Raw genomic sequence first — 26414 nt, 5'->3', positions numbered from 1 at the left:
GATGTTTGGGACTACAATTCCCATCATCCCTAGCTAACAGGACCAGTGGTCAGGGATGATGGGAATTGTAGTCCCAAACATCTGGTGGGCCAGAGTTCGCCTATGCATATTCTGTTCTATTCTATTCTGTTCTACATTTCTATCCAGGAAGCTCAAAGTGGCGTAAATGGCTTCTCCCCTCTTCTCCATATTGTCTTCACAGCAGAGGCAGGTTAGTCTGAGAGATAAGAGCAGCCAGCCCGAGGTCACCCAGTGAGTTTCATGACTGAGGAGGGGATTTGAACTTTGGCCCTCCCAGGTACCCACCTGCCCACGATTCTTAACTGTTACACCAAATGGACTGCACCAAACGGACTGAATTTTAGATCCGCCCTCTGCGAAAAGGAAAAAAGGAATGCATTTGTTACCATTGTGAAAACTGACCTCTACTGCAAACCACTCGCCTTACCCCCACACGTACCAAGTCTACAGGGTTAGCTGCCCAGTGTGTTGTTCCAGCCCGAAAACAACTTCTGGTCACTAGATGGCACTGCTAAGACAGATTGATTGCAGGGTTGGCACCAAGAGAACAACTCTGGTCTTTTTTTGCTTGAGATGGAAAAACAGGGGCCATGTCTGTAGGGGTTAGAATGTCATTTTAGGACCGGGGGAGCTGCACCATGCATTGCTGCATGCCTCGCTGAATATATATTAAAATATGGTTGCCCGCCTATAAGAAGCAGCTGCCGTACTCTATCCACACCTGAGATGGCACTGTACAGTGAGGACTGTACCGTATGCCCGACTGAATGCTTTTGAAACCGTTTTGGATCCAGTTGCAACACAGACATGCAAAATGAACCCCGCCGGGGTTTGTCAAAACGGTATAGGGGCTTGTTTCGAACGCCGGTCACATATTAGGCTCTCTTCATTCCTACAGCCCAAACGCCGCAAGCAGCCGAGATGGACTGGACAACGAGACGGGGACGGAGTCCGTCATCAGCCACAGGAGGGACCGACACCGGCGGCGGAACCGAGAGGGCCACGAAGACGGTAAGTTGGCGCTTCCTTGCTTTGTTCTCTTTGAGGGTCCCCTCAGCCCTTGTTGCCAGCTTCTTTTGCAGGGATCGAATTCAAATATTGGCTTGGGGATTTTGCAAAACACAAATGAATTGCACCACACTGGCAAGTATCACATAGCGTTGCGTGGGCCGCCTGTTTGCAGCTGCCAAGGACGGGTCAGCTGATAGCACATCACTGCTGGTGCTGCCTGGTTGGCGCTGACCCAGGATACGGCCTTCTTGGTGGCAGTTTTCTGTTTTGTGGAATGCCCAGTCAACCCAGTGAAGTGCGCCTGTTTCCCTCATTATTAGTGTTCGGGAGGAATGAAGAAACATTCTAGTTCACCCAGGAATTTGATGGCTGGGAGATACTGGGGTTGTGTCCAGTGCTAGCCCTACTCAGAGTAGACCCTTGAATTTAATGGACATAACTAACTTGGGCCTATTCTGAGTTGAACTCCGCTGGATACATCCCATTGCTCTCAGCGGTCTTGAAATTATTAGCTGGGAGAGTGTTGCGTGTTGTTCTCAAACATTTTAAATATGGCTTTATTTCATTTTTAACAGTATTGTTTTATGTGTTTGCCACCTTGGGCACCTTTGGGAGAAAGGATGGCTTATAAATTATTATTATTATTATTATTATTATTAATAATAATAATAATAATAGAATGATATATTGCAAGTTCAATTGTGCTATGGGGTGGGGGAGAGAATTGCAACGTATGTGTGGTGCCCACAACAACCCCACTAGTCTGCAGATGCACCTATGTGCCCGAAAGGTTTGCAAGCCCTGATCTGCCCGGAAGCTTCCATTTTGCTTTGCTTTCTTTCTTTCTTACATTTATTCCCCACCTCTTCTCCAGGGAGCTCAAGGTGTGGCAAGCACAGTTCTACCCCCTCCTCATTTTATCTTCGCAACAACCCTGTGTGGTGATGGGTTAGGCCGAGAGGCAGTGACTGGCCCAAGGTTGCACCTCTTGAGCTTCATGGCTCAGTGGGGATTCGAACCCTCGTCTGGCACTCTAACCACTATGCCGCACTGGCATTCCGGGGCAGAGAGCAGTGATTGTGGGAAGCATGCCCTGTGTCTTAATTCCCACCACAAGAACTCTGCCCGTGTACCTTTTATTCCCTTTTCGGTTTAATTAGCAGATATCCTGCCTGTCGCTCTGTCAGGACAGTAAGAGCTATTCAGGACTCCCTCGGAAGGTGGTGGACTCTCCTTCCTTGGAGGTTTTTAAGCAGAGGTTGGGTGGCCATCCACCAGGGATTCTTCAGCTGTGATTCCTGCCTCGAAGGGGGTTGGGACTGGACGACCCTTGGAGTCCCTTCCAGCTCTGCAATTCTATAATTTGATCAGTGGGGCCAGCGAAAGGATTCCTGTGGCTGCGGTCCGTTGCGTTCTCAACCCCCTTCCCTGTAGTGCGTGTGCCGTCCTCTGAAATACACACATTTGCGTCGACCTTCTGCTGTTTCACCTGCAAAGCAAGGTTCCCAACGACCACTAACAAAAGATTTATTTTGTCTCTCCACGGCTTGGAGGGAAGTTGGCCTTTTTGCAAAGCGGTTTTCAAATCAGAGCAGGTGGGAGGTTGGACAACAGAGAAATGATTACATGGATCTGGGGTGGGCAGGCAGATGGAGGGGGGAGCGATTGTGGGAAGTGTACGTTGCTGTGTCTCCGTCTCCCACCCCGTGCATTTCCCCTTTTCAGTTTAATTAGTAGATATTCTGTCTGTAGCCGTGTCTGCTTTCCTAACGCTGCAAACGAGAGACGCCTTTTGTCCCACGGAGAGACTGAGGTGTGTGTATGTCCCGCCTCCTCTCGAAACAACATGCATGGAGGTGATACCTCCACTGTATTAATATTTAACATCCATCTTCTGAATCTCATTTATATGTGCAAAATTTTGTTTCTGCAATATACTGTGTTGTTCTGTCTGAGCATTTTCCATATTGTGTGCTGTATAGGATCTGGTTCCCCCCCTTGCCCTAAAGTTTTCTCTTTCACAAATACCACCTCCAAAAGATAAGAAAAAATATTTGTACCTTACAATATTAGTGGCTGTAAGTATCTTTTGTTTGTAAATCTTTGCCTTGTTCTGGTTACTTTTTGGGATGGGTGGGGAAAGTTCATTGAAAAGCAAATTCTTCCTTTGTTGACATGGGTAAATAAAAGACACTGTTCTTTAAAAAAGAAAGAAAGAAAGAAAGAAACAACATGCATGGTTACTGGTTGGAAAAATTGACCAAGTCCCGTTAAAGGGGGGGGGGGCTTAATTAGGAGCATGGGAGGTCTGTTCTTGGGACCCCTTCCTTGCCAGGACAATGATGTCTTTTTCTTTTACTGCTACCACCACTTCCGTTTGCTAAGGATGAGCAAGAAAAGAGGGACTCAGTTAGGGAGGTAATTAAGAGGAGGGGTTCCCCTCCCACCCCGTCCATGCTCAGAATATTTTAGAGACTCTGCTGGGTGGTGTGTTGTTAGTTGTTTCCATTTATCTCAGTATTGCCTACACTGACTGGCAGCAGCTCTCCAGGGTTTCAGGCAGGGGACACTCCCAGCCCTCTCTGGGACTGGGAAAGTGGAGTAACGCTCTATCAATGCCCCGATGCAGAAGACAGCTGCTAAACATACAATCGCTCGCTCGCTCGCTCTATTCTGGGGACCTCCAAGCCAATATCATGGCGGAAAAGGCTCTCGGTGGCTATGGTCCAACTCCAGGATGCCTCTTGAGAAACCAGTTTTGCTGGTGAGCTTTGGTGGGAGAGGGACATTGGCCTCTGGTTGGGCTGCTGGAACAGTAGGCCTCTGTTCTGACCCAGCCAGGGCCCTTCTGTACTTTTGAGTCTTGGGTAACACCTGTTATTCACAGGTATACTTCCTCTAAGTGTGGAGGTTCCATTGGGATACCGTGGCTGATAGAGCTGACCGCCGTGACTTACCAAAGTGCTTGCCGCATCAGATCTGAGTTCCACCTGGCCCAGCACGCTGCTAGCGGCTCCCCTCTGACTTGTGGACACCTCCGCCTTCATTCCTCTACAAAGCCGGAGCATTAGGCTGTCCTTCCTAATTAGGCGTCACTTGCCAAATGGCCGGGGCTGTGTTTGGCGTCTTAATTAACTCGGATTGTCAGTTCAGAACAGAAACGCCTTCCTTGATTTCTCTCTGCCCTGGCCTCTCCGAGGTCCTTCAGGATTCGCACTCAGAAGCATTTCCTTGACCCCCTTGGGCTGCCTCTGCTTCTTCCGATAAAAGCGTTGGAGGCTGAGGTTCGGCCCCAGGAGAGAAATGTCTTGCCTTAATTGTTACGGCGGATCGGAAGGCCCTTTTCTCTGAAAGCCCTGGCGGCCTTTTCCGTTCTCTGATGCTGAAGTGTGAGGTGATGAAGGTCAGGCGGCCGAGGAAAGCCTTGGTCATTATCGGGGGAATGTGACTGAAGTCCCCGATTGGTACGGGAGAAGTGAACACCCCGGAGGCGGAATGATCGCCTGTCTTGCTTTGGAGGGCGGAAAATGCGATGGAGACGTCCCTTGTCTTCACAAAATGAAGAGGCGGCAAAGAAGGCTGAAGGGGCCAAGAAGAAAGGCTGGTTGTGATTCCTCCCATCACAGAATTCGCTCGTTTGGAAGGAACAGTGTTTCAAGCCACTCCTGCAGGAGCTTGTGGAGCAGAGTGGTTCAAGGCCCAGGGCCCAAACCTTCTTTTTGTTCTCAGGCTCAAAAGGTGGCAGAGTGTCCTCCATCAGAGGTTTTCAAACCAGGCATAGGCAAACTCGGCCCTCCAGATGTTTCGGGACTACAACTCCCATCATCCCTGACCACTGGTCCTGTTGGCTAGGGATGATGGGAGTTGTAGTCCCAAAACATCTGGAGGGCCGGGTTTGCCTATGCCTGTTTTAAACCGAGACTGGATGCCCATCTTTTGGGGATTCTTCGAGCTGCAATTCCTGCATTGCAGGGGGTTGGACTAGACAGCCCTTGGGGGATTCCTCTCAACCCTACAATTCTGTGATCCTAAGCTCGTCATGAGTCGCCACCTCTCACCCCAACCCCCAACCTGGCTTTCAGGGATATTTGTGAGGATGAGATGGGCAGTTTGAATCAGGAGAGCGGCCTGATCTGAATTGCTTCCCCAGCCATTGTGTTTCCCTTCCTAAGTCCGTCCTCTGGTTCCTGGCTCCCCTCCACCCTAAATGGCTGCCTGTGGGCATGCAAGCGGGCAGCAGTGGTACCAGTTACTGGGGTGTGAGCAAAGGCTGACGGCAACAGTGAACAACTTCTTTCTTTTTTCTTTTAACACGAGGACCACATTTCATTGGGGGTGATCTGTTGGGGGCCACAGGGCAGGCTGCAGCTGATGAGAAACCCTTGTACCAAGTCTAAACAACCCACCCACCTAGCTCAGTATGGTTTGCACTGACTGGCAGCTGCTCCCCAGGGTTTCAGACAGGGGTCTCTCCCAGCCCTACCTGGAGTTGCCTTGAGTTGAGCCCCTTCTGCATGCAAAGCGAGTTCCCTAGCCACTGAAATGCAGCCCTTAAGACAAATGAACATTGGAAGCTGCCTATCACCCACCTAGCTCAGTGTAGTCTGCACTGACTGGCAGCGGCTATCCAGGGTTTTTAGAAATGGGACATTCCCAGCCCTACCTGAACTGAACCCAGGACCTTCTGCACGCAAAACAGGTGCTCTGTCTGCTTGCCCTGGCAGTGGGCAGAGCAAAGGCAGGCATAACCTGTTCTCTTTCTCTCTCTCTCTCTCTGGAGCGTGCCTTACCTGGTGGCCCCCAAAACCTGAAGTTCCCCACTGCAGCTCCTCACTCTGCACCCTTCCAGTGTAGCCTAACCAGAAGACCACAAAGCCGTCTCCTCCCCTCGTCCTCTCATCCTTTCGTCTGCTCTGTTGTTGTTGTTTAGTCGTTTAGTCGTTTCCGACTCTTTGTGACCCCTTGGACCAGAGCACGCCAGGCACTCCTGTATTCCACTGCCTCCCGCAGTTTGGTCAGACTCATGTTGGTAGCTGTGAGAACACTGTCCAACCATCTCATCCTCTGCCGTCCCCTTCTCCTTGTGCCCTCTATCTTTCCCAACATCAGGGTCTTTTCCAGGGAGTCTTCTCTTCTCATGAGGTGGCCAAAGTACTGGAGCCTCAACTTCAGGATCTGTCCTTCCAGTGAGCACTCAGGGCTGATTTCTTTGAGAATGGATAGGTTTGATCTTCTTGCAGTCCATGGGACTCTCAAGAGTCTCCTCCAGCACCATAATTCAAAAGCATCAATTCTTTGGCGACCAGCCTTCTTGATGGTCCAGCTCTCACTTCCGTACATTACTACTGGGAAAACCATAGCTTTAACTATACGGACCTTTGTCGGCAAGGTGATGTCTCTGCTTTTTAAGATGCTGTCTAGGTTTGTCATTGCTTTTCTCCCAAGAAGCAGGCGTCCTTTAATTTCGTGGCTGCTGTCACCATCTGCAGTGATCATTGAGCCCAAGAAAGTAAAATCTCTCACTGCCTCCATTTCTTCCCCTTCTATTTGCCAGGAGGTGATGGGACCAGTGGCCATGATCTTAGTTTTTTTTTGATGTTGAGCTTCATACCATATTTTGCTCTCTCGTCTGCTCTAAAGGACACCAATCCCAGACCTCCCCGGCTGCCCTCCATATCCTCCTAAGCTGTTAACATGGCCCAGCCAATCTCCCTGCGCTTAGCTATTTTCATCTCCCTTCGTAATCCAACCCCCTCCAGACCCCTTCTGTTGCAGCCCTCTTGAGCTATTGACACAAGCGGCCACGTTTCCCTCAAAGTGCCCAGAAACCAAATGCCGGGTTCCACGGTTGACTCCCTCATGGGCCCTGCAAAAAGTTGCGGGATAGTAGACTGTGGATCCTTTTCGTTAGCTGTGAGGTGGCAAGCCCAGGTTTGTAGGGGATTGTTGGAGGACTACGACAAAAAACCAGAGCTCTCATATTTGCTGCATGTCCGGAATGGAAATCAGTCCAATGAATGTGAGTGGCATTCGCTGCTGCTACCGCTTTCCGTCTGTGATGCGTAATCAATACATTTTCCTCTGCCATTTGCATTGTGTTCCCTTTGCATTGAGATGGAAAGGGCGGAATAACGTAGGGCATAGATTACGCAAGTTACTAAATTTCTCAGTGGAATAGAAACAGTGCTGCATTCGCTTGTCCTATTCACACATTACCTTTTTAAAGTGTACATTAAAAAAGAAGAAGAAGAAGAAGAAGAAGAAGAAGAGTTTGGATTTGATATCCCACTTTTCACTACCCGTAGGAGTCTTAAAGCGGCTAACATTCTCCTTTCCCTTCCTCCCCCACAACAAACACTCTGTGAGGTGAGTGGGGCTGAGAGACTTCAAAGAAGTGTGACTAGCCCAAGGTCACCCAGCAGCTGCATGTGGAGGAGTGGAGACACGAACCCGGTTCCCCAGATTACGAGTCTACCGCTCTTAACCACTACACCACACTGGCTCCCAGTCACTTTGAGAAAAGCACCAGTCACTTTGTTGGTCTGCTGCAATGAAAGGGTCTCATGGCTCCTGATAAAGACCGGGACATTTTGTTTATAGCATTATATTTCGTGAGCCAAAGCCCGCTTTGACGGATGCATGCAACAGTATTTTGACTTGTAGCATCACAGAGCTGGAAGGGCGCCTCAGAAACCATTCAGTCCAACCTCCTGCGCAGCACAAGAGTTAGCAGGTGCGCAGTGGTTCAGTGTTGGAAGCTGGAATTGTGGGGTACCTGCCAAGACCCCTCACATCCCAGCATGTGGCCCCACTGCTGACCCCTGGGGCGTCGTGGCCGTTCTCTGCTGCTCCTCCCTGTCCAAACGACCTGTTCTTCATCTCTTCTCAGTTTGATGGCAAGTCATCTACTGCAGCCTACGTTTTTACACAATGATTGTGGCAGCGCTGATATTTTGCTTGCTGTGCCTACTTCCGCTTGCTTATAACCCTGGGTGGTTTCGCATTCGGACATCTTTTATTAGCCTCGCTTTGTATGAAGGCCGCGTGTTGCCCATAGTCTCGCCACAGGAGACAACTGATCACTATAACAAGCTAGTTCTTTGTGCAGCGTTTGCTTGGCTCGAAGGGAAATGGCCTGTGGTGGGGACAGGTGAATCTTGTCACTTCTGGTTCCTCTCGGTTTCCCACTCTTCCAACCTTAAGTTATTTTGGCCACATTTCTGCATGATTTTTGCAATTTAGTTAAAAAAAAAATTCCTCACAATTCCTTATGTTCTTTAAAAAAAAAAATTACGAAAATTTGCCAGCATTTCACTGTGAACTTCTTTTATCCATTATTTGTTTTTGAAGCCGTTTTGCCTAACGGAGTGCATTTTCCTTTGCTGTTTTCATGGACAGACATCTGTATGCACACACACTCCCCCCCCCCATGTTTTTCCGGTCGACGAACAGCGCCGCGAATTCCAGAGACGCGCGGATTGAGAAGGAGAGTTTTGTGTGCGTGCTTCAGTTTGGCATGTGCGCTTTACGTGTGTGTGTGAGAGAGAGAGAATTACGTAGGCTCTCATGAAAACAACCGACCAAATTTCTTCCCCCGCCTCAGACCTGCGGTGGCCTGTGACGGACTCTGCCTGAAGAGAGCTATTCATTTTCTGGCAGCTGGCGAGCCAGGAAATGGTAGGAAACGTGGCCATTGGGAGACACTTTTGCATAGCTGCCTCCTCATTGGCTTGATGCCGTGAGGGGTGTGTGGCCTGCCAGAGGCAAATCTGCACATGCCGGCCGGGGTGTCTTAAGGTGTCTCCCAGCACAAGGAGTCTGGGCCGGGGGCTGGTTCAAAGAGACTTTCGAGGAATCTCAGCAGGCAAACGTCGTCCTCCATTCTGGATGAACAGGTACAATTTTGCTGTGTGGACAGAGGTGCTTCTGTTTTTTGTCTGGAAGCTGCAATTTGGGAGGGATGAGAAGCCTCAGGGGCAATTTCCCCTCCTGAGTTCCCCCTTTGTCGCTCTTACAAATGAACGAGATCCTTGAAAACTGAAATACTCGGTTTTAACTCTCGTCTAATCCCATAGAAGCTTATGTTTCCTGAAATCCAAAATCCAAGCGCTTTGGTTTGAACCGGGGTTTAAGGATTAAGCTGCCTTGCAAAGGTCCCCCCCCCTTTTTTCTTTTTACAGTTTGGGCAACCGTTTTGTTATTCCCAAGGAGCCAAATAAATCCTGCCTCCCTTCATCTGCTAAAGAGGATCGCGGCAGTGGCTTAGCACAACTCAGGGTAGCTGAAATGCAATACCGCCCAAAAGGGAGGCGGCGTTCGCATGCAAGTGACTGAAGGCGCAAGCTGGATGATGGCACATGCAGCTGGCAGCAATTTCCACAGATGTGGTGGTGCTTTTTCTAGCAACCTTAAGGCTGGGAATCCCCTACTGCAGGGATACCCATTGTGGCGCCCTCCAGGATGTTGCTGGACTGCCTCTCCCATCAACCCCCCTGCGCCACAGCTAAAGATCAGGCTGATAGAAATAGGGGCAGGATTCGATTTGGTTTGCCTGCAAATGTGAATATTTGCACTGTCTGAAGCAGTCTGCAAACCGAAAAGCGGCAGCCCTTCAAAATTCACACTTCTCCGAATTTTGCAATCTGGTTCTTAAGACCAAGTTTTGTGTACAAAAGTGTGTCTATTAAGGCAAGGCGTGAACAGAAATGCATGCGTTTGTGAGAACCGTACACACAACAATCCATTACTTTGGAGTATATTGCTTTGGAAACACCTATATATTAGGGGAAAGCGCTTATAAACTTGCATGTTATTAGGATAAATATGCTGGTGGGTTTTTGGGATGCCTTTTAAAAAGAAATGTACAAACTGAGGGGGTTGAATGCTGAGAATTGAACTTAAAAGCTTGGGGGAAATTAGAAAGTGGGAGAAAACCGAAATGACAGATTCACCCATCCCCTTTCGGAGATGAAGGGAGCTGTACCCCAGCCCCATCTGGGTTTGTGTGTCCTGCCAGCCACTGCCTTGTGCCTTAACGATTGTCTGAAAATCTCATCTCATACAACTGTTTTGGCCTTCATATGGCAATTTTTTTAAAAATGCACACATTTCAATTAAATCTCTCCAGCAGCATGCCCCTGCCCTGTGCCTCCTATCGCAGCACAGTTAGTTGAAAGTAATCATGCAAATTTGAAATGGCTTAGGGATGAAGAGCCTTTATCCTGTGCATCCCAGGCTCCCAATCTTTAAAAGGATTTGGGGGGTTGCTGGGAATAATTGCAAAAATGAAAGTGACCCCTTTCATAATAACCCCACCCTCTATATATAACCCCCTCTATTTGTGGCTGCAAAGTGTTTTATTCGTGTTTTATTTTCTGCAGCTTCGGGGAAGATCCGGCGCTTGGCGGTAGACTTTGTCCCCTGCGCGAAATATCTTCTTGGGATTCCCTCGAGGAGCAAAGAGGCCTCCTGATCTCTCTTAAGCGTCTCTTTGGTGTGGAGTTTTGTTTAATGCTTCAGCTGGGTTGCTGAAGTTCTCTACGTGGTCTCCTCCTTCTCCTCCCAAATACACCTGGGATAGCTTTGTTCAGAGCGTTTGCCTTCTCTTCCTTAAACTTAGACAGGCTATGAGCTGAGAGGTTGACACCTCAACGTGTTTGTGGTCGCTGCGGATTTGCCGTTTCTTTGCATCGCGTGGCGCATGCTGCAAGCTGGCAAAGGGTGCTCCCTCCGCCCGAGATGGTGACTTCTGCGTTTTGGGAATGTTTGGGCCGAGGTCGGCCGCAGCGGGGTGCACCCCGTGTGGTGCCACAGCTGCGTCCATGCTCCCCTCTGAGACCCGCCAGCAGCAGGAAACACTTTCCCCCCTGGGGGTGTCGCCTTCTGAGGCCAATCCAATGCTACCCAGAAGCTCCGCCTCCTGTACATCACTGTAGGTATCGGGCTTGTTAAGAACCACTTCCGGGGGGCAGGCAGGGCGCATGTTTCGACCACTTGCATGTGGTTCTGTCTTCCAAAGGGAGTTTTCGTTGGTGCATTGATGTGACTGCTGCAACCTTGGCTTGCAAAATCAGCTGCGCACACACTCCACATCCCTTCCCCTTTCCAGATGACAGTTAAGTCCAAAGAGCTCTCTAGCTACAGTGCAATAATTTTAAAACGAATAATAGTCTTTATTTTTTTAAAAATAAAATTTATTGGTATTTCCACATAAAAAACAGCAAATAAAAAACATACATTCTACATATAAAAAACAAACTCAACACACAATACAAATAACAATCAAATAAAAACTAATACATACCTTTGACACTACAAAAACACAGGAACACACCAATCTATTTATTATACTCTTATTTTAAATCTTATTTGGGGGACTTCCTCCGTTCTCTCTTCTGCGTTCAATTCTAATTTACTTTAGTAACTTTGTAATTAATTTAACAATCATTCACTATTATTCTTAATCTTCAAATAAAATATCAACATATCTTATATCATACAACTTATTATTCTCAAATAGAACATCACATTTCAAATCTTACAAATAATACTCTTTAATGCTAACCCAGTCTATGAAATGTAACTGGCAGGAGATTCGGGACAAGGAAGACTACAGGTCCGTGCTGGAGCATCTGTTTTAAATGCAGGCGGTCCGATGTCCAATCCCTGGCATTTCCTGGTAGGACTGGGGAAGGCTCCTTGTCTGCAACCCTGGAGAGCCAGACAATACTTAGCTTAGATGGACCCAGCGGCCTGACTCAGTGAAAGTTTCTGTATCTTAAGGGAAAGGCTGTAGCTCAGTGGTACAACAGCTGCTTTGCACGCAGAAGGTCCCAGGTTCAAGCCCCAACAGCATCTCCAGGTAGGGCTGGGAGAGACTCCCTGCCTTGAAAACCCTGGGGAGCTACTGCCAGTCAGTGTAGACAGTACTGAGCTAGGTGGACCCTGCACGAGGCAGCTTCCGATGTCCCCATGGCAGAAAAAAGGAAGTACTTGCTTGTGATGCAGCGCATGACTGGTGCATGGAACTTGCTCCCACAAGACATGGCGACAGACGGCTTTGAAAGGGGGTTTAGGCAGAATCCTGTAGGATGTCTTGCTATTGTCTCAGTTACAGGTAGGTAGCCGTGTTGGTCTGTCATAGTCAAAACAAAACAAAATTAAAAATTCCTTCCAGTAGCACCTTAGAGACCAACTAAGTTTGTTCTTGGTATGAGCTTTCGTGTGCATGCACACTTCTCTGAAGAAGTGTGCATGCACACGAAAGCTCATACCAAGAACAAACTTAGTTGGTCTCTAAGGTGCTACTGAAAGGAATTTGCTATTGTCTGTTAGCCATGACGGCTGAACTGAGCCTCCAAGTTCAGAGGCAGTCTACCACTGAATAACCTAAACACACCCAAACCCCTGACACCCAAACCCCTGTGTTGCAAAATGTGACAATCTACAAAAATGCAAACGCAACACATGTTGCGTTTGCATTTTTTGTAGATTACCACAAGGATGTAGGCAGGAAGTTTCCTTCAGGATCTGCCTGCAGGCTTCCCTGAAGCAACTGCTTGGTCATTGCGGGGAAACGGAATGTTGGACTATGTAGAGGGTTGGCTTGATCCACCAGGGCCACTTTTACAATTATATATATATATATATATATATATATATATATATATATAAACAAAATTTATATACAGCTTGATTGTAAATAGAACCACCAAGCAGTTTATATATAAAAGCAGATATCAGGTATTTTTTTTAAAAAAACCACACACATCTAATTTAAATCTGTAATAAGCTAAAACCGGATTAAAGCATATGCCAACTTCTGCTTGCTCGACCAAAAATGTTTTAAGCAGGCGCCGAAAAGAGTATACCGGAGGCACTGATGTCAATAGGCAGGGAGTTCCAAAGAGTTAGGTGCTGTCACACTGTAAGGTTTTCTTACCAGTGCAGAACAGATTTAATATAGCACCTGTTAACGGTGTCAGTTCATCAGATTGAAGTAATTGAGTGTTCATATAAGAGGTAAGGTGATAACGCAAGGGAAGTTTGCTAGCTGTACCCTGGAGGAATCCTTCCCTTCCTGCAGAGCCTCGCCAATCTACTGCTTACACAGTCCTGCTTCCCTCCAGTGCTGCGCAGAGAACATTTGGCTTGAAGAAACACACACCCGAAACGTTCTTGGGAAAGTTTGCCTAATCTCTCCCTGTGTCTCTCTCTCCCTGTCCCTTTCCTTGGGGTGGGGAACCCTTTTCAGCTCTGAGGGCCTCGTTTCCTCATGGACAAATTTCCGGGGGCCGCATACCAGTGGTGGGGCAGCAGGGCCAACAGTGGCAGATCAACCAGGATGATTCTGAACAATGTACAGCAGACTACGTTCCAGCTCTGCAAAAAGTTAAGCTTTTGTACCATCCAGGCAAATGAGAAGTATATCACAGCTCAACGACGCATTCTAGTTCAGGCTAACAAAACAGAGCAGAGTTATTGTGGAGCACAGCTTTGGGATCTGGGGGTCACAGCCTGGGGAGGGTTCTCAATAGCCAGGCAGAGCTGGCAGGCCAGATTTGGTCCCCGGGGCTTGTCATCTCCCTTCACTGGCCTAAAGCAATATCAGAGATGGGGCAGAAGAATATTTCTTCCCAAGTTGATGGGTGTGGGGAGTGAACATTTTTTTTTTGGGGGGGGTCTCTTCTTCCGCCCTTGCTTTTGGAGATGCCTGTGTGAATTTCCCTCTCCCCTCCATCTCTCAGAACCAATTCACATAATCAGTTGATGTGGGCCATTAATTCTTCATAATAGGTGGGAGTGGATGGAGTGTGTGTGTGTGTGTGTGTGTGTGTGTGTGTGTGTGTTTACTTTGGGGATCAATCATTGACCTGGCAATGAATGAGGGATCTGTGCTCAGGGTCTATATCCGACACCTGGGACTAGCCACTCTTTCCCACCTGGCTGTGTGTGTGTGAGAGAGAGAGAGACCTTCCTTCCCATCCCCATAGGTTTTCAGTTCAGAATTTGGCATTCAAGTCTGACAAGAGGAAGCTGGGTCAGCAGAAGATATTTGGAGGTGCCCAAACATGTTTGTTCTTTATTGAACACAACGAAGTAATCTGGAAAGAATTTTCTCCTGCTAGGTGCTAATCCTTATTCGTTTTTCAGACACACACACACACACACACACACACACACACGGGTGAAGCTGTTGGTCTTGAGAAAACCTCCAATTGTGTTCTTGAATTTACTGGCATGTGTTTGTTTCTGCTGCTATCTTCTGCAACATGCCAGTAAACAAAATGATAGCGCAACCCACAACCACTATGCACAGCTGGTTAAAAAAATGGGTTCCTTGTGCACATTTGGACGAAAGATGGATACTAGTCTGAAAAGGCTGAAGACAGCTGCACTAGGGGTGTGATTGAATGCTGGGAAATAGTATTTGCTGTAAATAATTCTCTTTTATTTAAAAACAACGAAAGTACAGTGGTACCTCGACTTACAAATTAATCGACATATGAATTTTTTGACTTACAAATGGACATCCGTTGGCGGTTTTAGATGGGGTTTACTTGATTTTTCGTTTCCAATGCATTCTTATGGGGAAATCGCTTTTTTCGACTTACAAATTTTTCGACCTACAAATGTGCATTCGGAACGGATTAAATTCGTAAGTCGAGGTACCACTGTAGTTGAATCCCTAACTTGCGTGTTTCTTCCATGCTTCTCTCAGTGTTGTGGTGCAATCATTTATTTGTTCCATTTAGGAATCGCTTCCCATTAAACATCCTGGAGCGACTGATAATGAATACATCATATAATATATATTACTATAAATATAACAACAACAGTACTCTCTTAGTGAGGAATAATAGCCTCATTTACACCCCGCCCTTTCAGCCACGATCTCAGGGTCGAATACATTGGTGTGTCCCCCTTTTAGTCTCACAACAGCCCTGTGTGGCTGTTTAGGCTGAGAAATACTGATGGGTTCGAGGTCACTTAGCAAGTTTTGCACCTGACTGTGGATTGGAACCCGGGTCTCCTTGTCCAGAGCCCTTCTCAGTGTAATGTTGCCTTCCTTCCCCTGCAGTCTCCCGCATCAATGGGCACCCGAAGCTGGACCGACACCGGGAGCACCCGCCAGGCTACGACAGCTCTTCCACCATGATGAGCAGCGAGTTGGACTCCAGCAGCTTCATCGACTCCGACAATGATGAAAACACGAGCAGGTAACGGACGGGCCAGTGTGCGAGGCACGGAATTCAGGAAGGTGCCTCGTAGTGGGTCTACCAATGGTCCACCATTGCTCAGGGTTGCCCTCTGCCTGATGCCCTGGAAGCTGCTGCCAGTCAGTGTAGACAACACTGAGCTTGACCTGGCTCGGAATTTAGGCACCTTCCTTTGCTGCTGTGCCTTAAGGGAAGGTCCGTAGTTCAGCAATTGGAGTGGAACGCAGGTGGCCCCAGGTTCAATGCCTGCCTCTGCAGGTATGGAGAGACCCCATGGACAACACTGAGCTGAGATGGAACAATGGTCTGACTCAGCAAAAGGCAGCTTCCTGAGTTCCTATTAAGAGATTCGTCATGGAGGACTTTGCCATAACGGTTGTTGTCATCTATCAAATGGAACAAACAAATGGCAATACTTCAATCCAAGTTATACCCTGCAATAACCTGCCTTCAATGGTTATGCACACATCTGGCAACCCCACCGTATACAAGCCTTTCCACTTCTGACACTTACCTTATTAAGCCTAGGTGGGTGGCGCTGCGATCTAAACCACTGAGCCTCTTGGGCTTGCCGATCGGAAGGTCGGCATTTCGAATCCCTGTGATGGAGTGAGCTCCCGTTGCTCTGTCCCAGCTCCTGCCAACCTAGCAGTTCAAAAACATACCGGCGCGAGTAGATAAATAGGTACCGCTGTGGCAGGAAGGTAAACGGCATTTCCATGCGCTCTGGTTTCTGTCACGGTGTTCCATTGCGCCAGAAGCGGTTTAGTCCTGCTGGCCACATGACCTGGAAAGCTGTCTGTGGACAAACGCCGGCTCCCTCGGCCTGAAGCAAGATGAGCGCAACAACCCCATAGTTGCCTTTGACTGGACTTAACCGTCCAGGGGTCCTTTGCCTTTATTATTATTATTATTATTATTATTATTATTATTATTATTAAGCCTAGGAGGTATTAAATACCAAATAAATAATAATTTTTGTCCCTCCTGTGCCACTAAGGCTTTGTGATGCCTTCCACATCTATCCCCTTTTTATTAAAAAAAAAAAAAAGAGCCAAACTTGGGCTGTGCTCTGCCACCAACTTCCTAAAGGACACCCGCCCCCGTTCACCCAGTGAGACAATTGCTTCTGATCCCCTCTCTTCTTCCCCCACCCCCTTTTAGGCTTCTCATAGGAACACGGCATCTTTAACCCCCACCCCTTTCCTCTCCCATTTTTATTTTTTTTAAATAAGTGGAATATTTCTGAAGCGGTGGACGATCCATGCTGGGAATGGATTAAGAGCAGCCCAAAGTGGGTTACTGGAGCATCGCACGCTGGATCCAACTGGATCCACCCCCAGTGTACGTTTTCATAACACCCCTTTCCCTGCCCTGCTCCAGATTTTTATCCTTCCCTGTAGAAGAATAAATAAAATGAAACGAACGACTGCAGAGGCTGCTATGGAGGGCCCCTTTCCCCCCTTTCCCTTTCTGAGCTGAGGGAGGGAGTCTTGGCACAAGCAAGTGGCTGGCTGGCTGGCTGGCTGGCTGGACGGCCATCCAGTGCGTTGGGGTGGAATGTGCCAAGGTATGTTGTTTAATATTACAAAGATGATGTTCATAAGCGGATGAGACATTCCGTCGGTGGGGGAGCTTGGGGAAGGGGGGGGGGCGGCGGCGGCAGCAGCAGCAGCTCCTGAGTGAGATATGGAAGGGGGTGGATTATTCTGCACAAACAGCAAGAGGACAGGATAACAAAGCTTTTTGTCTGGCATTGTGAAAGGACACACCGGCGCAAGTGCACTTGCGCCCTCAAGTCGGGCACCAGCAACTTGCGGGGGGGGGGGAGGAGGGGGCATTGTGGGGCTGAGAAAGGAGGCCTGGAAATTGTGTTAGAGAGGGGGCACATTCCTGATGCCCCACCTGTGCGTGAGTACTCTGGTCTTCTTTCTTCTTTGAGAAATACGCGTCTGCATGGATAAGAGAGTCTGCGTACAGTTGAAGCACCCCCCTCGAATCCCAGGAACTGTCGTTTCCCCCCTCACAGAGCTGCAGTTCCCAGCATCCTTAACAAACTACGGTTCACGGGATTCTTAGCGGTGTGCTTTAAATGTATGCTATGCATGCAGCCAGTGAGTAAGTACTCTGTTGTTGTTGTTTCCTTTTCTGTATAGTTGTAGAGTTGCATCGAAAGCTACACCTGCTAGGGAACTTCTGCATGCAAAAGGGATGCTCTTCAGCCGAGCCACAGACCTTTCCTTTTCATTATGAATGGAGAGATCTGTCAGTTCCTACCAAACACTGCGCTCTCTTGGCAAAAAGTAGCTATTGATCAATTCGCAGGCTTTTTGTGGGGCAGGGGGGAAGAAGGAATTATTCAGATCTGGGTATGCAGTGCCAGGAGGCTTGGTAGGTTTTAAACTTTCCCTACATGTGAGACATTGGTTCTCTTAAGTTACTCATTTTTGCAGTTCTTGACATTTCCACAGCAATTTGTGACTTACATTTTCACGATGACTTTTTTTTAATAAAAAAAACCCCCAGCATTTTAGTGCAAATTTCTCCCTATATATGCATGCATTTTTTGTGTTCAATTTTGTACACATTTTTGTGATTAATTTTCCCTAACACAGTGGATTTTTGTAGTATCTTTATTGAATTAATTCATTTTTATGCACTTCTCCCTTAATACATGCATTTCTAAACATATTGCTCGGCTGGACAACTGCATCGTAAAATTCAAAGAAGTGTGAATTTTCAGAGGATAGCCGTGTTTTGGTTTGCATATTGGTTTGGGAGGCACAGAGTTAGGGAGTTTCTCATTAAAATGCAAATGAGTTTGAATTTCTCCTCCATCAATTGCGACAGGTTACAGGTTCCCACAGTCTGGCTTATCTCGGCTTGGTCCACTCAGTGGCAAGCCCGTGTTTGCAACCAAATAACCAAATAACTGCCCCTTCCTATTTGTGTTGCTTAAGTGAATCACAGTTAATGCGGTCTGTGCAATAGCACTGACAATCCCTGAGCTCTTCCCCTGTGAGATAAACATATTGAGTGAGATCATTGTTTGTGGGATGCCTAATTTAAACAGCACATTGTTTCCATTCCGCTTTCCTTCCCGTCTTTTGGAGAAACGAGATTGTTTTGGAAACTTCGGGAGTCGAGAACGGCTGCATCACCCTGCAGCTCCCCCTTGTGGTGAGCCAATAAACAGCAGGTGACGGCTTCTCAGTGGAGTCTCTTTAAGGACCAACTGCACCTTCCTAGTCTGCCCATCGGACCATCCTCGGCAGGAAGGGGTACAAGAGGGCCAACAAACAGTGCTCCCCCAAACCCAGTTGTCTTCACACCCAAGCTGTGGTGGGAAAAGAACTGAGGGGAAGCAAAAGCCCACCACCTGAAGGAGAACCCCCTACCCTAAGGGTCTCCCCTTGGGATAGACTTCCCTAGCGGCCTTTCGAAGCATCATCCCCATTGCTTTGCTTAGGGGAAAGAGCATAGCTCAGTGGTAGAGCATCTGCTTCGCGTGCATAAGGTCCTGGGTTCACCTCCAGGTAGCAGCTGTCTGAAATCCGAAGAAGTGTCTGCCAATGTTTATGCAATATTGAGCTAGCGGCACCCATGGCCTGGCTCCACATAAAGCAGGTTCCTATGTTCCTATGGGATATGCTGGGGGTGTGAGAAGACCAGAGGCAGAGACGAGGTCTGTTTGTCCCCTCAATTCTGTTCTCAGCAGGTTTCCACCATCCCTTAAGTGGATGGACATGACTAACTTAAGCCCATTGATTTCTGTGGGTTTATTCTGAGCAGAGCACCCTATCTGTACAGTGGTACCTCCGGTAAAGAACTTAATTCGTTCCGGAGGTCCGTTCTTAACCTGAAACTGTTCTCAACCTGGGGTACCATTTTAGCTAATGGAGCCTCCTGCTGCCGCTGCACGATTTCTGTTCTCATCCTGAAACAAAGTTCTTAACCTGAGGTACTATTTCTGGGTTAGTGGAGTCTGTAACCTGAAGCGTCTGTAACCTGAAGCGTCTGTAACCCGAGGTACCACTGTAAAAACTAGCAATTCCAAAATATAGACGTGCTTTTACCCTCGCAAGACTGAATGTATAGCCCTCGGCTGTACTTGAGGGACGATTCCAACAGATTCCACACGAAATACGCTTATGTCCCTGCAGAGGTGGCAGCACCGGATCAGTGGCTCATGCCCTCCTGGCGTGCACTCTTTACAAAGACCTGAGGGACAAGATTATCACCCCTCTTTTGTCCATTCCAGGTCGTCTACCCACTGCCACGCCACGGTGTCTTTTCTCCCAGCAGATCAAGAGAAGCAGATGACAACAAGGGTTGCAAGGTTTTTTAGATGGGGCAATCAGAATAAGGTCCACTGTTTGACTGCTGATTCAGGATCCTAAACTGTGTTTTATTATAATCAACTTTTTATTTTGTTCTGTGTATGTCGCAATGCTCTTTTGTTGCTATGGCCGATGGCTAACGCAAATAAAGTTTTATTCATTCATTCTGAGCAGAACTGAGTTGGATACAACGCAGTGTGTTTTCACGGCGGCAGGCTCAACTCTGAGGGCAAAAGAAAGCAAATTTTGCAACCTGTCAAAATGGGTTCTGAATTTTCTCTTGATTTCTTTTTTTGGTCCTCTTTCTACCCATCCCAGGTTGAGTAGCTCCACAGAACAAAGCACTTCGTCCCGTCTCATCCGGAAACACAAACGCCGTCGCCGGAAACAGAAGATGCGACAGATTGACCGGGTAAGCCTTTGTGGTTTGGAGTTTGTGGCCTTTGTTAAGAGCGGGGGGGGGGGGGGTGTGGCCCTCCAAATAGTGCGGGGCCAACTCCTATCAACACCAGCCAGCATGGCTGATGTTCCAGGACGATGGGAATTGTAGTCCAAAAACATCTAGAGAGCTTGCAGGTTCCCCATCCCTTCTTTAGACAAAATTGTAAATAGCTGTTGCCTGGTCACCTGTGGTGAGTAACAACCATCCCCAGGCAATGAAAGTAAGTTCTTCTTTTTCTCTTGCTTTTGAGGCTAACATAGGTATGTGTGGGCTAGCAGCCTCGTGTGGTAGGCTTATTTATAAGCATGCCACAGAAGCTGGCCTTTGAACCATTTCTTGGCTTTCTGCCTATGTCATTGCCCAGCCGACTCTTGCAATAGCCACGTTCTGAACTGCAGAAACTGCAAATTATTGTCGGCTTCTCCTTTTTGTTTTTCAGTCGTCTTCCTTCAGCAGCATCACAGACTCTACCATGTCCCTGAACATCATCACCGTCACCCTCAACATGGGTAAGCCCCATTGGCTGAGCTGCTGTTATGTCGTGGCGTGCTCACAAGGAATTCTAAAGGCTGAGGTGGGAAGGTGCAGTCGCAAAACGTGCGCATTTGTAACGTGGCAATGGCTCTTTACCCACCTTGGCTCTACCGAAGCAAGCTAGGTGTGCACAACCAGTAACTCCATACCTTGGAAACTGGGGGAAGTGGCGCGGTGCCATCAAGATCTTGTTGAGCTCCAACTCCCATCAACTCCAGCCAGCATGACCAGCGGTCAGGGATGATGGGAGTTGAAATCCAACAACTTATGGAAGTTCCCTGTCCCTGAACTGGGAGCAACAACCAGAAAGGAGGTTCCTTGCTGTGTCTCTGCATGACTGGCTGCTTTGGTGTTGTTGTTGTTGTTGTTTTGTATATGAACAAAAGAAAGACATAATAAGTTGCAATTAGGGGATATATTTCAAAACACAATTGTAGTGGGCATTGGGAGTCTGACAACATCTGGATGACACCATGTTGGCTACCCTGCTTCTCTCCCTTCCCCATCTGAATGGCCCAGTCCTACGGGGGCAGGGGGAGAGAGCCCTAGACCCCTCCAGTAGGGGACAAGGGGGTGGGTTATATTTAGAAGGCCACCTGTGACCATCTTCCAATTGCACATTTGCACACTCTTCCTCCTCTCTCCTTTCCAGAAAAATACAACTTCCTAGGAATCAGCATTGTGGGCCAGAGCAACGACCGAGGAGATGGTGGCATCTACATAGGCTCTATCATGAAAGGCGGCGCTGTGGCGGCTGACGGAAGGATTGAACCGGGGGACATGCTCTTACAGGTTGGCACAAGCATAGACTCCTAAGGAGAGCTGGGCCTCTGAATCGGGGCGAAGGCCCAACAGATCCAGCATCCTGTTCTCACAGAGGCCAACCTGAAGCTCCTATGGGAAGCCCACCAGCAAGACCCAAGCACAAGACCCCTCTCCCCTCCTGCAACTGGTAATCAGGAGCCTCCAACCATGGAGGAAGAGCATAGCCGTTGTGGCTATTAGCCTGTGATAGCCTTATCCTCCATGAATTGGTCTAACCCTCTTTGAAAGCCATGCCATCAGGGGGTCATCGCTTTCCACAGTTGTGGGGCGCCATGAATTCCTGCAAGCACAGGATGAGGCTCTTGTCCTGTTGGCGGTTTGCCCACTGGTGGGTGGGGCCAGAGGCAAAAGTGGGTGGAGCAATGAATTAAAAATTTAATCTTTGTACAGCAGGTAGGTTTCCACACACACGCCTCTCTGTCCACCTTGTCAAGCAAGAGGTACCATCCGAGTTGAAGGACGCATTCCATCCAGGCAAAAACACCCCAGGAGGATGCTAAGCAGGGCTGGGGAGGTGGTGTGGCCTGACGAGATTCCCGAGGGCCAGGTAGACAGGTATAGAGGGCCACATTGGGGACTGAGCCATCCTTGTATGCCAGGTGTGGGGAACCTTCAGCCTTCCTGATGTTGTTGAACTACAACTCCCATCATCCCTGGCCATTGGCCATGCTTGCTGGGGTTGATGGGAGTCACAGGATCTCCACACCTGATGTAGTTCCTTGGAGCAGGGCTGTAGGCGATGAGCGTTCAGTCCAGTGTTCAGCTGGGAGGCAGCTGTTGTGCTCATGTCCTCCTCCTGGGCTTCTGACAGTGGCAGACTTTGGGCTTAAAAATTTCAGCGGCACCCAGTGCACCACTGAAATCCCCCTCCCCCGGTGCCTCTCGCCTTCCATTGTTCGTCATTGTTGTGGCACCCACTGCAGTGCCCTTTCGGCTTGGCACCCAGTGCGGGAAAACCGGCCTTCCTCCCCTAAATCTGCCTCTGCTTCTGATTGGCTACATTGAGAACAGAATGCTTAGCCTTTGATCTGACCCAAAGCAAGGCTCCTCTTCATCTTCTTACGATTTGGAGGGGAAACCCCTGGCGATAACAGATTCCTCACGTGTTGCACTCCAGGTGAACGAGGTCAACTTCGAGAACATGAGCAACGATGACGCAGTGCGAGTCTTGCGGGAAATCGTCTCCAAGCCAGGGTGAGTGATTGTAGCAAAGCCAGTGTGCTTGTGTTACTCCTGCAATTGATGTGTTTCATCCTACTCAGAGTAAACCCATTGACATTAATGGAGTCAGCTCATTGACTGCAGCCAGTGCAGAGAGCAACCTCCCAAAACCTGTCCTTTGTCTTACATTGTATTTTAAACAAGCGTGTGTTTTAATGCTCATGCTTTTCGTCCTTTGTGTGCTGTGTTTTGTCTGGTCTGAGACTGTATAATAAATGATTTCATTTGATTTGACTCCCAAAATCAGTCTGGGTTCAGGCTCGGGGTTATGAAGAGACAATGTTGTGGTTCTGAGATTTGGGCTGTGTAAATAAGACTGCCAAAACCCAGACCCTGAGACTCACAGTGAATGCTGTGGGGATTGTCAGAATCCCACATTGGGCTGCATGGAGGGAGGAGATGTGAGGACATGATATATCAGATAACCCCCAAGTTATTCTTTTTAAAACTTCCTGCCTGTAGAAAACTAGTATCTCAAGGCACAGAGAGGACTAGAAGTTTTCTCCTTGGCGCACTACTTTACTAGATGCAGTGAGGTGTCGCCGTTTTCGTTTTCGTTTTAAATGGGGCAAGGCGATCAAAATAAGGTCTCTCTCCTTCCCACCCCTGTGAGTTTGAAGCGGTGTTGTCTGGGGTGGACTCTAGCACTTGAGCTTTATTGAGTGAAGAGCTCAGTGTAGAATCAAAGGGCAGAGGGGTGGTGAGATCAGGAGCCTGGAACCATGTGGCTGGTGGGAGAAGCCTGGCAGGCAACCATGGACAGAACATAATAAAGTCGTTCCTTTGAGTGTTCTGTTTTTGTTCCCTTCATAATACATATTTATTCTCTGTCTTTGTTTTTCCTCCAGCCCTATCAGCCTAACAGTGGCCAAATGCTGGGATCCTACGCCCCGGAGTTATTTCACAATCCCCAGAGGTGAGTGATCCAGCCATTGCGAACAGACTTAAAGCACACACAGTTTATGGATTGTCCACGAGGATTTATAAAGGAGAGCTGCTGCTGCTGCTGCTGCTGCTGCTGTAGAAAGAGGGAAACTTTTGATCCAGAGCAGTGATGCTAGTGGAGAGGCTATGTAATCTCCAGGTGTTGTTAGACTGTGACTCCCACCATCCCCGACTGTTGTTGGTCCTGCTGGCTGGGACTGATGGGAAATGTAGTCCCACAACATCTGGGGACCTGAGTTTGAAGAACACACATCTAGGGAGTCACCCAATGAAATGGATTCATCTTCTAAACCAGGGGTGTCCAACAGGTCGATCTGGAGTGACTGGTCGATCCCTCGGAGGTTTTGGTAGATCGCGGTAGATTGCTGGCTCCTCCATCCGGCCTTTTTGCTGCGAGGCTGACTGTCTCCTTAGTGTTCTATCGCTGAGCGCCTGTTTTCATTTATTAGACCTTAACCTAAGGTTACCAGACGTTCCCGTTTCCCAGGGACAGTCCCTGGATTTACAAACCAGTCCCCATACAAAATCTATTGAAGTTGAAAGGTGTCCCCTGATTCATTGGGAAAAAAATCTGGTAACCTTACCTTAACCCCCCCATAAGTGGGACGTTCCTCGCCAAAAATAGCTCAACAATTCTGAACTGAACCCCCCCAAATACAGAACGTTCCTCCCCAAAAGAAGCACAACAACTTTGACCTGAACCCCTCCCCCCAAAACCGGGACATTCCTCCCTAAAAAAAGCTCAACAACTTTTACCTGAATCCCGCCAAAAAGGGTTTAGATCACTGCCAGATTTTAATCAGTCTCTTGGATGTTGGACGTCCCTGTTCTAAACCATCTTTATGCTGCTTCACACAGTTTTTATGCTGCCTTTATGCTCATCCTATGCTGGTGCTACTTTTGTCTCTATTGCAATTGCTTGCTAAATTATTTCATTTTTGCATTTTAATTATTTTCAACTTGTGAACGGCCCAGAGGGTGCAGTTAATGGGGCAGAACGTAAATGCAGGAAGGAAATAAATAAGAGTCAGGGCTGGCACAAGAAAATCCTTGGTAAAACAGACATGGCAGCAGGGCTTATGCGTTTGTAAACTATGGGTCCAGCCTTGAAGGGATTTGTGTTCTCCAGCCCAGAGTCCCTGAGGTTATTTGCTGGAACTGAAAGTGTAGGTTTGAGCTGGAACCTGAAATGAAACAAGCAGAATCCTGTTCTGATTGGCTAGACAAGGGCAGAAAGCCCAGCATGTTATTTATGCTTTCAGAAGACTGGCCAATAGGTCCCCAGGATGCAGGGCCTTTTTAGCAGGGGCAGCCAAAGCAGCTTTTATGTCAGAAGGCTTTGGAAGATGATGATGATGATGATTAATTAAATTTGTATGCCACCCTATACCCGTAGATCTCAGGGTGGTTCACAACATAAATATAAATATAAAAATATTGATATTTAATTGTGTTTTCCTTATCTCCTTCTTTTGACAAGCTTACCCAGATGTTTAGAACGCTGATGCGTGTTTTCACCTGCTTTTAGTTTACTGGTGATTTTAGTCTCCCTGAACGTTTCGAATTATCATTGTTAATTCTTTTTACTGATAATCTTATTGTTCTACCTTTTTTGTAAACTGCTTTGGGGTTGTTATTGTTGTTTTACAACCAAGCGGTGTGTAAATTGCATGAAGCAATAAAAGAAGATGATTATTGTATTCCATTGTATTCACAGTTTGAATTCTGCGGAATGCAATGAAATGCAATATATGTGAGGAATGGGGGGAAACGATACAAATACTATTAGGAACCAACTAGCATCCAGCACAGTACATTATAGAGACATTCGTTAAGGGTTTGCCAAGAACCTCAGCCGTTTTCAAGTGGTCTGGGGTGGGGAGGAGGGGAGGTTTCGGGAGCCATGTCTCACGCAGCGTGCCAAAAGCCGCCTCGAATGCTTCTCTAGGGAGGCAGGATATAAGTTTTGAAAGGAAAGAGATGAACCGACACAGAGTGCGCCTGCTAACCCTTTCCTCTCCCTCCCCGTTTTCTCTCGCGTTCCAGCTGAGCCCGTGCGGCCGATCGACCCCGCCGCCTGGATCTCTCATACCACGGCCCTGACGGGAGCGTACCCCCGTTACGGTATGAGCCCCTCCATGAGCACCATCACCTCTACCAGCTCCTCACTAACAAGCTCAATTCCCGATTCGGAAAGTAAGTCACACTGCCGCCAGGACCGGGCAGGTTATTTCCTCCTGCGCAGGGCTGGCAGTGTAGAGCCAAACAAACAAAACTCCAAACAAAACACACACACACACACACACACACACACACACACGAAACCCAAAAGCAAAAGAGCTACAGCAACAACAATGCTGTGGGGAGCATAAAACTTGTTTTCCCTCCACCCACGGCCGTCCAAAACCCGGAAGGATAAAGTTGTCAGCAGCTGCGAGGCCTCGACGGCTGTGATTTACCTCTGCTGTAGGAGGCAGGAGGCCTCTGGATCCCAGATGCTGGGTATTGAATGTTGGGAGAGCTGGTGATGCTCTCAGGGTCCTGCTTGCAGGATTCCCAGTTGGGCATCTGGTTGGATGCTGGACTAGATGGGCCATTGGTCTGATTCAGCTTCAGGGGCCCCTCTGATGTCCTTATTAAGGACATTTGCTTATTTGCTAGGGGACTAGCAAATTCACAGGGGATAAGGCTGTCAGCGTCTATTAACCACAGTGGCTAGAGAGCTGCTGGACTAGCAGAGGCCTTGGGTGAATTTTCTTCTTCTTTTTCTTTCTTTTTACTATCTTCGCCTTTTAGAACGGCTTCTAGCCCTTCACACCCCACTTCCCCCCCCCCAAGGTGGTGTACATGGTTCAC

General features: G+C 48.0%; 1 protein-coding gene across 3 annotated transcripts in view; it reads left to right on the top strand.

The window, feature by feature from the left end:
* DVL1 (dishevelled segment polarity protein 1) overlaps positions 1–26414 on the top strand; it is an 82778-nt gene that overhangs the window by 45872 nt on the left and 10492 nt on the right. For 2 of the 3 annotated variants that reach the window (XM_033156323.1, XM_033156325.1), the window contains exons 4-11: positions 920–1032; positions 15113–15251; positions 19910–20003; positions 20473–20542; positions 21220–21359; positions 22510–22586; positions 23462–23529; positions 25605–25754. In XM_033156323.1, the coding sequence (XP_033012214.1) occupies positions 920–1032; positions 15113–15251; positions 19910–20003; positions 20473–20542; positions 21220–21359; positions 22510–22586; positions 23462–23529; positions 25605–25754 (851 nt within the window). The remainder of the gene's footprint in view (positions 1–919; positions 1033–15112; positions 15252–19909; positions 20004–20472; positions 20543–21219; positions 21360–22509; positions 22587–23461; positions 23530–25604; positions 25755–26414) is intronic. The other variant, XM_033156324.1, reaches the window with a different exon arrangement.

Source organism: Lacerta agilis, chromosome 8 (genome assembly GCF_009819535.1).
Source record: "Lacerta agilis isolate rLacAgi1 chromosome 8, rLacAgi1.pri, whole genome shotgun sequence".
Taxonomy (NCBI): Eukaryota; Metazoa; Chordata; class Lepidosauria; order Squamata; family Lacertidae; genus Lacerta; species Lacerta agilis.
The sequence above is the reverse complement of the archived record's forward strand: the minus strand, read 5'-3'. Positions and strand labels throughout refer to the sequence as shown.